Source organism: Canis lupus, chromosome 37 (assembly GCF_048164855.1).
Source record: "Canis lupus baileyi chromosome 37, mCanLup2.hap1, whole genome shotgun sequence".
Lineage (NCBI taxonomy): Eukaryota > Metazoa > Chordata > Mammalia > Carnivora > Canidae > Canis > Canis lupus.
In genome coordinates, this window is record NC_132874.1 from 4,221,452 (window position 1) to 4,234,313 (window position 12,862).

The 12,862-nt window shown below is 38.7% G+C and overlaps 1 protein-coding gene across 1 annotated transcript in view; it reads left to right on the forward strand.

The window, feature by feature from the left end:
* Positions 1 to 12,862, forward strand: part of DCDC2 (doublecortin domain containing 2) — a 162,147-nt gene that overhangs the window by 36,957 nt on the left and 112,328 nt on the right. Inside the window, exons 3-4 of the mRNA XM_072814232.1 lie at positions 10,489 to 10,565; positions 10,708 to 10,839. Of these exons, the coding sequence (XP_072670333.1) occupies positions 10,489 to 10,565; positions 10,708 to 10,839 (209 nt within the window). The remainder of the gene's footprint in view (positions 1 to 10,488; positions 10,566 to 10,707; positions 10,840 to 12,862) is intronic.

Here is a 12,862-nt window from a genome sequence, read left to right on the forward strand (position 1 = left end):
AGCACTAGGATCTCTCCTGGAAGGGAGCTTATACATGAGTTGGGTCCCCCAGTCTTTGTGGCTCCCACCTCTTGACTGCCTGGCTCTGGAGGCCAAGGGACCTTGTGTTCTGGGCCCTCTGGGACTGTTATAATTGGTGTCACCCAGAAAGGAGCTTAAATCCTCTCTATCACACCCAAGTTCTTGCAGTTACTGCCAGGAAACACTTCCATATTGCCTGGATCCAGCAGCCAGTGGGGCTTACACTCCTGGTTCCCATAGGACTGTAACCAATGGAGAAAGAGTTCTTATATAGCTGTCACAGTCCCAGGACCAAGCAAGAAGCAGGAGATCTAAGACTATTAGCTAATCATGATGGCAGACTGAGGGGCTGGCTTCTAAATTATACATGCTGAGGGACTGCTATCTTCTCCAGAGACCATGGAAGGTGTGTGCTATCTTTGTGTTCTCCCTCTGCCATGCTCCAGAGCACCAGTGACTCCTAGATGGGAGATTTACTCACAGCTGGTACCCTGGTTTTTATGTCTAGAATGCTAATTTTTGTGACTGCTGTCCATGGGACCTTGCCAGATCTCCAGGCCAGTGAGGTTTATGCTTGTGGTCTCCAGGCTATATACAGGATTGTATACATTGATATACTTTAAAAGCTGCTGTCGGAGGATCTGGATACCAAACCGCTTAAATCTGGGTGCTGAGAACTTCCCCTTAGGGACACTTACAGGTCTTGGTATATCTTCAACTGCTAGGAGGTATTAAAAATATAATAGGCTATTTGGGCAAACTCCAAGGTTGGGAGATGATAAAGGACTGGGGCTTGGTTGAACAAGGCATACCTGCTACACAAACTACTTCCTCAAGACTGGGAGAGTTGGTTGATTATCTCCTGTATGGAAACCAACACAGAGAGTCAAGAGATGAAGAAACAGAGGAATCCATTCCAAGTGAAAGAACAGGATAAACCTCAGAAAATAAAAAACATTAATGGGGCACCTGGGTGGCTCAGTGGTTGAGTGTCTGCCTTTGGCTCAGCTCATGATCCCAGGGTCCTGGGATCAAGTCCTGAATCAGGCTTCCCTCAGGGAGCCTGCTTCTCCCTCTGCCTATCTCTCTCTCTCTCTCTCTCTCTCTGTTTCATGAATAAATAAATAAAATATTTTTAAAAAGGAAGAAAAAACCTTAATGAAATGGAGATAAGTAATTTACCTCATAAAGAGTTCAGCATTTTCCAGGATAAATCATAATCCTATGTTAGGCTACAGAAGTCTCAATAAATTTAAGAAGACTGGAATCATGTCAAGCATCTTTTTGACCACTATGGTATGAAACTAGAAATTAATTACATGAAGGAAAGTGAAAAATGTACAGTATGTGGAGATTAAACAACATGCTACTGAATAACCAGTGAACCAAAGGAGAGATCAAAAGGAAATAAAAAAAATACCTGAGACAAGAAAAAGAAATATACCAAAATTTATGGGCTGCAGCAAAACCTACTGCAAGAAAAAAGAAAAGTCTCAAATACAAAACCTAACATTACATATTCCAGAACTAGGAAAAAAGAACAGAGGAAGCCCCACATTTGTAGAAGGAAAGAGATAACAAAGATTAGAGAGGAAATAAATGACATAGAGATTAAAAAGACAAAAAGAATGGGGTGCCTGGGTGGCTCAGTCAGGTAAGTATTTACCTTAAGCTTAGGTCATGATCTTAGGGTCCTTGGATTGAGCCCTGAGTTGGGCTCCTGGCTCAACAGGGAGTTTGCTTTTCCCTCTCCCTCTAAACCACCCCATTGCATGGTCTCTCTCTCTCTCAAATAAATAAATAAAATCTTCTTTTTTTTAAGATTTATTTATTTGAGAAAGAACACAAGCAGGGGGTGGGGCAGAGGGAGAGGGAGAAGCAGAGTCTCCCCACTGAGCAGGGAGCCCAATGTGGGGCTGGCTCCACCCCAGGACTCCAGGATCATGAACTGAGCTGAAGGCAGACACTTAACTGACTGAGCCACTCAGGTGCCCCAATAAATAAAACTTTAAAAAAAAAAAAAAAGACAGTAAAGAAGATCAGTGGCACTGAAGCCTGGTTGTTTGAAAAGATAAAATTGACAAGCCTTTAGGTAGACTTACCAAGAAAAAAAAAAGAGAGGACTTAAATAAAATCCGAAATGAAAGATGAGATCTCACAACTGATAGCACATAAATACCAAGGATCATAAGAGACTACTTTGAAAAAGTGTATGCCCCAAACTGGACAATCTAGAAGAAATGGATACATTCTTGGAAACATACAACCTATCAAAACTGAATCATGATGAAATAGAAAATCTGAACATGGATTACTGGTAAAGAGATTGAATCAGTGATTTAAAAGCTGCTGAGATCAAAGGAAATAAAAAAAACCTACCAAGAAAAAGGTACAGGACCAGATGGCTTTACTAGTGAATTTTACTAAACATTCAAAGACCTACCAAGAACCTACCAAGGAAAAGTCCAGGACCAGGTGGCTTTACTAGTGAATTTTACTAACCATTCAAAGAATTAATATGAATCCTTCTGAAAGTCTTCCAAAAAAATATAATGGGAGGTCAAGCTTCCAAACTCATTTTATAATGCCACTATTACCCTGATACCTTGGGCCTAATACCAAAACCAGATAAGGAATGGCACAAATTATAGGCCTATATCCTGATGAACACAGATGTAAATATCCTCAACAAAATATTAGCAGACCAAAGCCAACACTACATTAACAGGATCATATGCCACAATCAGGTATTCCAGGAATGAAAGGATGGTTCAGCATCCTCAAAGTAGCCAATGTGATACACCACCATGTTAACAGAATGGGGATAAATGAAATCAAATGAAGGATGAAAATCATATGGTCATCTTAATAGATACAGAAAAAGCATTTGTCAAAATTCAATACCCATTTATGATAAAAACTCTCAACTAAATGGGAATGGGGGAACAGAATAAAGGCCATATATGATGAGCCCACAGGCAAAATACTCAACAGTGAAAAATTGAAAGCTTTCTCTAAGGTCAAGAGCAAAACAAGGATGCCCCTGTCATTATCTTTACGTAACATCATATTGGAAGTCCTAGCCAGGGCAATTAAGCAAGAAAAAAAAAAGGCATCAAAATTGGAAAGAAAGAAGTGGAATTGTCACCACCTGTAGATGACATGATATTATGTATAGAAAACCCTAAAGATTCCACACACAAAAAAAACCTGTTAGAACTGGTAAATGAATTCAGTAAAGTTGCAGGATACATAATAAAACCCCAAAATTTGCATTTCCACACACTAATAACAAACCATTAGAAAGAAAAATAAAGAGGGGTGCCTGGGTGGCTTAGTCAGTTGAGTCTGAGTCTTGGTTTTGTCTTAGGTCATGATCCAAGGGTGGTGAGATCGAGCCCAATGTTGGGCTCCACACTCAGTACTTAAGATTCTCCCTCTCCCTTTGCCCCTCTCCTGCCATGCATGCACATATGCACACACTGTCTGTCTCTCTCTCAAAAAAAAAAAAAAAAAAAGAAAAAAAAAAGAAAGAAAGAAAAAGAAAGGAAACAATCCTATTTACAATTAAATCAAAAAGAGTAGAATACCTAGGAATAATTTTAACCAAGGAGGTGAAAGACTTGTATATTGAAAACTATAAGACCTTAATGAAAGAAATTGAAGAAGACACAAATGAGTGGAAAGATATACCATGCTTATGGATTAGAAGAATAAATATTGTGAAAATGTCCTTATTATCCAGCACAATCTACAGATTCGGTGAAATCCTTATCAAAACTCCAATGACATTTTTTCGAAGAAATAAAAAAAACTAATCCTAAAATTTGTATGGAACCAAAAAAAATCCCCAAATAGTTGATGCAATCTTGAGAAAGAAGAACAAAGCTGGAGGCACCATGCTCCCCAATTACAAACTATATTACAAAGATATAGTAATTAAAACAGTATGGTATTGGCATAGAAACAGACATATAGGTCAATAGAATAGAGAGCCCAAATAAAACCATGTATATATGGTCAATTAATTTACAATAAGGAGGAAAGCATATACAGTGGGGACAGTCTGCTCAGTGGTGTTGGGAAAACCAGATAGCCATATGCAAAAGAATGAAACTCAACCACTATTTCTCACCATATACAAAAAATGGATTAAAGACAGGGTGCCTGGGTGGCTCAGTTGGTTGCATAGCTCCCTTCAGCTCAGATCATGATCCCAGGGTCCTACGATCCAGCCCCTCATCAGGTTCCCTGCTCAGCTGGGAGCCTGCTTCTCCTCCTTCTGCCTGCTGCTCCCCCTACTTGTGCTTTCTCTCTGTCAAATAAGTAAATAGTTTTTTAAAAAATGGATTAAACTTGAATGTTTAAGACCTGAAACGATAAAACTCCTAGAAGAAAACAGGCAATAAGCTTTTTGACATGGGTCTTGGCTATGATTTCTTTGAATCTGACACTGAAAGCAAAAGGAACTTACTGAATGGTAGAAAATATTTGCAAATCATAATATACTGAGCAGTTAATATCCAAAATATATTAAGAACTCATCCAACTCAATGACTAAAACTCCCTTAGGCAATCCAATTAAAAAAATGAGCAGAAGATCTGAGTAGATACTTTTCCAAGGAAGATCAACAGATGGCCAATAGGTACATGAAAAGATACTTAGCATCATTAATTGTCAGAGAGATGCAACTAAAAATCACAATGAAATAACATATTAGAAAGGCCATTATCAAAAAGGGAAGAAATAAGTGTTGGTGAGAATGTGGAGAATAGAAACCCTTCCACACCATTGGTGGGAATGCAAACTGGTGCAGCCACCGTGGAAAACAGTATGGCGGTTCCTCAAAATATATGATCCAGCAGTTCCACTTCTGAATATTTTCCAAAGAAAATAAAAAGATTAACTTGAAAAGATACATGCATCCTCAAGTTTATTGAAGCATTGTTGACAAGAGCCAAGATACGAAAATGACCATTGTCCATTGATTTGTGAATGGGTAAACATTGTGATATGTATGCTTATAATGGAATATTTGGCCATGAGGAAGAATTCATTCTGTCCATTTGTGACAACATGAATGATGGTCTCAAGGGCCTCTAGGACATTATGTTAAGTGAAAAATGTCAGAAAGACAAATACAAGATAGTCTCTCTTAGATGTGCAATTAAAAAAAATAAGCTCATAGATACAGGGTACAGATTGGTGGTTATCAGAGGTAAGAGACTAGGTAAGAGAAATGGGTAAAGGGTTCAAAAGGGAAAAGGAAAGAAAAAAGTTATGTAGAATGGATTGAAGTATAAAAAGGTGAAAGTAGGGATTCCTGGGTGGTGCAGCGGTTTAGCGCCTGCCTTTGGCCCGGGGCGCGATCCTGGAGACTCGGGATCGAATCCCACGTCGGGCTCCCGGTGCATGGAGCCTGCTTCTCCCTCTGCCTATGTCTCTGCCTCTCTCTCTCTCTCTCTCTCTGTGTGATTATCATAAAAAATTTTTTTTAAAAAAGGTGAAAGTACCCTTATTACATCCCCTCTATGTATCCTACCCCAGCCTATCCTCCAAGACTAACCACACTTAAAAATTTTACTACATGTTTGTGAGGATATATACTTGGATGCGTTACACACATACTTGACATGGGATGTTTACATATACAAAAACCATGATACTTAGCTTATCTTTCAGTTTTTGTTGTCCTGTTGGGAACAGTAGTCCCCTACAACCTTCTACCTCCTACCCTGAAGTGGACCTAAGCCTTTAGTTTACTTGAATATGGGGGGAAAATCCTTTTAAAAATGGAAAACAATCTTGATACAAGCAGAGCACAAACATTTTATTTATCAAATTACATACAATTATTACATTAAATACATTATTAGAATGTATTTCCTCATTTAGGAAAAAGGGAAAAACAGTGGTAGGAAAACAATGTAATTTTCCTGTCTCTGGAGATCTTTGTTATTCTGCAGGTTAGAATGTGGCAAGACTCGTTGTAATTGAGATGCCTTGTAATACCATTGATAGAAATCCAAGGAGAGGGCGAGTCAGCGATTCCTTTGAAAAGCTTGGTATTGTCCTCACCTCTTGTTACACACCCTTTTCTTTGTCACATTACTCTTTCAGTCCATGCTTCAAGAATATCTTCATGATAAGCAGTTTCATTCCGTGAAGCTTAGGACATATTCTCAGCATGAAATACCCTCTAACAGAGGTATCTTCCAATTGTCAATTTTCACATAAAGCATCACCTCAGGAGGTTGTATCATCACCATCCATCAGGCATCTTGGCTAGTTTTTCTTCCATTTAAAAATTAGTAGGAGTGCCTGGGTGGCTCAGTAGGTTAAGTGGTTGACTCTTGATTTCAGCTCAGGTCATAATCTCAGGGCCCTGGAATAGAGCCCCACATCTGGCTCTATGCTCATCAGGGAGTCTGGTTCAGGACTCTCTCTTTCCCCCTCTTCCCCTCCCCATGCTTGCTTGCTCTTTCTCTCTCAAACAAATCTTAAAGAAATAGTAACATTGAAAAAAAAAAGGATAATTGTTTTAAAAAACTTCTTTGGAACAATTCCTAGTTTGGATGTGTCTGCTGTATTGACTCCTAGGTGAGTTATTTTCAACTCTGGTGTTTTCTAGAATTGTTTGGCGCTTTTCTTCTCATGTATCAAAAAGTGGTGAAAATCCATGAAATATTTTGTAAAGGACTTTGCACTGTTCTTTAATGCTGTGCGCTATCTTTGCAAAGTAGTAACAAAGTTTTTCAAAGGTTACCATTTGGAGAACCTACTGTTTCTTAAATCCATACAAGAAGGAAAATAGAGTTGAAGTCTCTTTGTGTGGGTTGGCCTTTGTTTAGCAAATAAATGACTTCATTACATTTTTTCCCCTAAATGCCTAGTTTATTATGGACAGTCACAAAAACCTGGTATATATGGGGAGAAAGAGAGAGGGGGAGAGAGGCAGAGACACAGGCAGAGGGAGAAGCAGGCTCCATGCAGGGAGCCTGACGTGGGACTCCATCCTGAGTCTTCAAGATCATGCCCTGGGCTGAAGGCAGTGCTAAACCACTGAGCCACCCGGGCTGCCCTATTTTTTTAAAAGTTTAAAATTGTATAGTGAGTGTTTACAAGAGGTCAGTGGTCGCTAGATTTTTGGGATGGTGCACATTTAACAATCATTTTCTCAGGTCCTGAGACTGAGTTTGATTTTCTTGGCCTAGATTTCAAGAGGTTTCAAGAGGTGATGAGTGCTGAGATTTGAGAGAGATGGATTCTCTGAAGCATTCAGTTTAACAGCCCCAGGGAGTGGCATTGCCACTTGGTTAATTAGTTCATGGAGCCTCCCTTTGGGCTAGTTTATCAGGATTATCCCTCTTTTTACAGATTAAGAAAATGAGGTGTGAGGCATTGAATTGGTTCTTGAGAATGTGTTGGCAGTTAGTTCTGGAGTTCAGAATTGGGAGATTATTATTATTTCAAATATATATTTTCAACAACTGTTTTCACTGAGCTCATTTTTTTTTATAACAGATGGATTCATATTTTTTGAGTCATGTAAGTTTTAACTTGAATTTGATGCAACTGTAGTTATTGTCTTATTGTCATATGGAGTTTGTGAACTTGGGAGTTAAATCACATATAGATTTCCTAGGTTCACATGAAGCCTTGTGGGCTTGAGCAAGTGTTTAATATGGCTGTCTGTGACACAAACACAATCTAAAAAAGATATAACAGACAAAAGGATGTTTTGGAAAGCATGTGTGATTTGTATTGGAGGATCCGCACTAGGTCCCTGGCTCACCTCATTCTAATAGGGTAAATGTGCTTGTACTGCTTTTGCTACCTTTCACTTTAGGAATAGTTTCAAGAAAAATGTCAGCCAAATATTTATTCAGTTTGCTGTTTCTCTACCTACCGACCTAGGCACCTGTTCGCCTTTCTCCTTTACACTCAGGGCATGACTCTTCACTCTGATTAATTAGGCTTACCTATGTCTCGGTATCCAAATAAACTGGGGTTTCTGAGATGGTGTTGAACCCAGTGAAGAATCCAGGCAAGAGATTAGCTGTTAGCGTGTCCTCCCATTACTTTGTGGTGATTCTCAAACTGACACAACCCAAGCAGGAGTATTGTTAATGTGCTAGGTCCAAAATGAATGAGTTTTGAATTGATACCTTTTCATTTGTTTTGGTTCCATGGTCATAGATTCCACACTAACATTGGCCAGCCATTGACCAATCACCAATAAAGCTATTCCTGGTACCCAGGGTCTGAGTGGGAGCACCGCACATGCCATTCCTGGGTGTCCATCCCACTGTAACTAGGTGTATTGATACTTAACATTATACTCATATTTCAAATACTATTTATTTTTTATTTTTTTAAAATCTTTTTTAAAAAATTTTTGTTTGTTTTTATTTATGATAGTCACACACACACACACAGAGGCAGAGACATAGGCAGAGGGAGAAGCAGGCTCCATGCACCGGGAGTCCGACGTGGGATTCGATCCCGGGTCTCCAGGATCGCGCCCTGGGCCAAAGGCAGGTGCCAAACCGCTGCGCCACCCAGGGATCCCAATACTATTTACTTTAAATGGCAAGGGAAATTGTATGGGCTAATAAGAAAATTTACACATTTTAGAGACATATTCTAATTTATTATTGTATTATTCATTATCTAAAGCCATAGCACCATGTGATCAATCCCTCATCCCTGAAAAGGATTCTAGAAAAGCTTCCCTTCTGTGCAGTTGATCTGACTTATTTTTGTGTGTGTGATTGAAGTTATTATTTGAAATGCCAATTAAAAAATGCATTGTAAATTAAAAATCGTGCTTTCTCCAAAAAGTTTCAGTTGTCTTATACAATGGTCTTACTTTTTTTTTCTGAACTCAGATATAATACTTGGATTATATTTTCAAATTCTATTATTAGTATATCTGAAAACAGCCTAGTTAACTTAATTATAATGACTCAGAAACATATATTTAAGGTTAATCTTCAGTTCAACTGGTTAATCATGAACATTTGGGGAAAATTTTTGCCATGCTGAATGAGGAAAACAATTATTATTCAAAACAAGTGGTTTGCTTTAGTTCCAGCAGCAACGTATATACTCAAAATTATATATATGTTTTTAAGTTCAATTTGCCAACATATATAATTATTTTTAAGTCTTTTATTTATGCATTTCTGAATATTGTTTATAGATATGTATGCTCTAAAGAAAAAGAATATTTTAGCCAATTCAACAAGAATTTTGAAGTTATTTGTTTACACAACATGTTCACCTTCACCTTTAATTCAAAAATCCCAACAGGGAAGGTCTTAAATAATCAAGGTCAAGAGGCAAGACTTTGAACAAAACTACTAGGGTATGAAGTCTGTGCTCAGTACATTACTAGGTAATATTGAGAGTAACATCAGAGGAACATAATTAAAAATCAAATAAATAAAATGTGTCACATGTCACATGATGGTTAAGTGCTATGGGGAAAGCATCAGGGAAGGGCACTAGGGAACCAGGAACGTGGCATCAGCTTTAAGACAAGCAGATGATTAATGGATCCAGTAGAGGTAGCTGGGGACAAAAATCAAGGTGAGGATTAGCTTTATGAAGAGATAAGGTTCACCGGAGACAGGCAGCAAAGGGGAAAGGTGATGAAGGTGAAGATGTAGATGAGGTGGGTTGTGGAGGAAGGGGAGCTCCAGGGGCTTCTTGCCTGTTGGCCCCAGTTTCCTTCAGTTTAGAAGGAAATGATCTGCTAAGAGTGAGTGTACCTGCCCTGGGATTTTAGAGTTCAGCATGGTGGGTAGGGATTGAGGAAAAACCCACAAACAGTTGACTAGGGAGCAGAGGGCTGCTGGGAGCTCAAACCAGGCCTCGTGCCCAGGGGTGCCTTGTGCTTCTTGCCATTGGCTGTTGAGAGCCAGGAAACAAAGGCTGGGGAAGTGGGTTGATGGAGAGGGGAGAAGTGGAATCTGTGGGGAAAATGGGATGGGGTCACGTGCCTGGGGTGGGGGGAGTGCGTACGTAGATTCAGCTTGAAAGCGGAGTCTGGGGTGGCTGTATGGGGAGCCCTGCAGAGTCCCAGATTTTATGGGATTACTTTGTTTCTGTGTTAGGGAAAGCAGTGTTTACAGTGTTGCCTCAAAATTCTCAGGTGCAGGCCCAATTGCGGGCACAGATGGTAAGCAGTAAAGCCAGGGCTTGGGGGAAATTTTTCTTGAGAGCTTTGGTAAGGGCATGCAGTAGTGCTAGAAAGTGAGCCCAGAATGTTTATATAATTGGGGGACACCCCCACCCCCACCCCACGCCGCAAGATTTTAAGATTTTTAACAAAGGCACAACAGGTCTCAGCCCCTTCCTGAAAACCTGTAGCTTTTTTTAATTCCTGGGGGGGTGGGGGGGAGAAAGAAAAGAAAACCTAACAGAAGCTCAGTGATTTGCATTTCTTTGCTTTTTTAAAGGTGAAGCCAGTAATGCACAGCAGGATCAATGTGTCCGCTCGCTTTAGAAAGCCACTGCAGGAGCCGTGCACGATCTTGTATGTTGAGGACTTTTACATTATAGTTGGAAGTTTGCTTTCTTTGTGGTTTGGGGTTTGTTTTGTAGCTTTAAAAGTCTAACCGTTTCCAATGGTGTGGCTAGCTGGTTTTTTGCCTTTTTTTTTTTTTTTTTTTTTCCAGTTTGATTGCAAATGGAGACCTCATAAGTCCGGCTTCCCGCCTCCTCATCCCCAGAAAAACCTTGAATCAGTGGGATCATGTGCTACAGATGGTCACGGAAAAAATAACTCTGAGGACTGGAGCTGTCCACAGGTATGCCGGAGTCCCTCTTCTGTGAGTGCATGGGTTTCAGAGGTTTTCGGGATAATGTCAGGAGGCTCTGGAGCCACTGGTCCCCCCGTGTGAATATAAACATACATCTTTATTTATTTTTTATTTTTTTAACAAATTTATTTTTTGGGATCCCTGGGTGGCGCAGCGGTTTAGCGCCTGCCTTTGGCCCAGGGCTCTATCCTGGAGACCCAGGATCGAATCCCACGTTGGGCTCCCGGTGCATGGAGCCTGCTTCTCCCTCTGCCTGTGTCTCTGCCTCTCTCTCTCTCTCTCTGTGACTATCATAAATAAATTAAAAAAATTAAAAAAAAAACAAATTTATTTTTTATTGGTGTTCAATTTGTCAACATATAGAATAACACCCAGTGCTCATCCCGTCTAAACATACATCTTTAATATATAAATACATAAATGTAATTGAGAGTAATACTTAACATGTGGTAAGAAAAAGATTCAAATGGGACAAAAGACCTAAAAATTATTTCTCCTACCTTGAGCTCTCCAGCCCCTCTCTCCAGTACTTTTCTGCAGTCTTCCAGAAATATTCTGTGCATATGAAGGCACATACATCTGTTATTTCTTAAAAACACAGATGGGCACACATACATATCCACACAGAGTAAGTACATAACCTTGTACTTTATAAGTAAGTACATACCTTGTATAAATTTTTCCTGTAATAACAAATCTTGGAGATTTTTCTTACCAGCACCAGTGGCTACAAAATACTCCATTTTGTGAGTGAGCCCTGATCTGTTATAATAGTCTCCTCTTGATGAAAATTTAGGTTATTTCTAATCCTGTGCTATTACATGTACATGTGAGCAGAGTTTATCAGGAGACGAAAGTGTCTTTAAATGTCTTTAAAATTTTACTAGATACTGTCAACTGTCTTCCAGGGAGTTTGTACTAATTTGTACTCTCACCAAAAGTACAGGAGAGGGCCTACATTTCCTACTCTGGTCTATACCGTAAAACTAATAAACATTTTGTCTTTTCATTCATGTTGGGTGAAGGTAGTATTTCAGTGTTTCTTGCTTTTTATTTAATATACTATAGTAATAACAAAAACATCTATTGCTCATTTCTTGTGTGCAAGGAATTATTTCAAGTGCTTTACATTTTAAACTTAATTAACTCGATAACCTTGTGAGATAAATAGGGTTATTATTCTTTTTTAATATACATGAAACATGAAATGGGGGCTGGGTGAAGTTATTTGCCCAAGATTAAGCAGACAGTGGGTAGCAGAGCTGGGATTCAAGCCTGTTTAGTAGGCTATCTGGCTCCAGACCCTGTGATCTTAACTACTAAGCTATTCTCTGAATAAATGTCACAAATTTATCTTTCATTATATATGAATTATCTGTATAGCCTTTACATATTTATCTTATTGGTTTATAGATACTCTTTACATATTAGAACAATTGGCCTCTTCTCCTATGAGTTTTAAGTATGCCTCCTATGAGTTCTAAGTATGTTTTCAGTTTGCATTTTTGATTCTCTTTATGTTTTTTGTTTTGTATACAGTTAAGTTGAATTTTGGTACAGTGAAAATTTCAGTCTTATGATCATTAAGTTTTATGACCAGCTTAGCCTTTCCTCATTCCAAGATTATAAAAATACTCTGCAGTGTTTTCATCTTGTACTTTTAAATTTCATTTAAACTTTTGATCCTTCTGGATTTATTTTGGTGTTAGGAGTGAAGGCAATAGTTCTTTCCTTTTTTTCTTTTTAAAGATATATAATTGTGTCTTTTGACATATACATAAATGTAAACCAACTCAATAAATCATATAAAGCACCCAAAGATATATACATACAGTTGCATGCCCATATATACCTGCTCATACATATATTGATCTGAACAAATTTACACATGAAAATAAAATATATACAAGTATAAATACAGAAATGAAAATATAAGTTTCCCCCCCACTCCAGTACTTGAATACTTAGAGAAATTAATTCTTAGTGTATGCCAGATATGAGTGAGATTTGG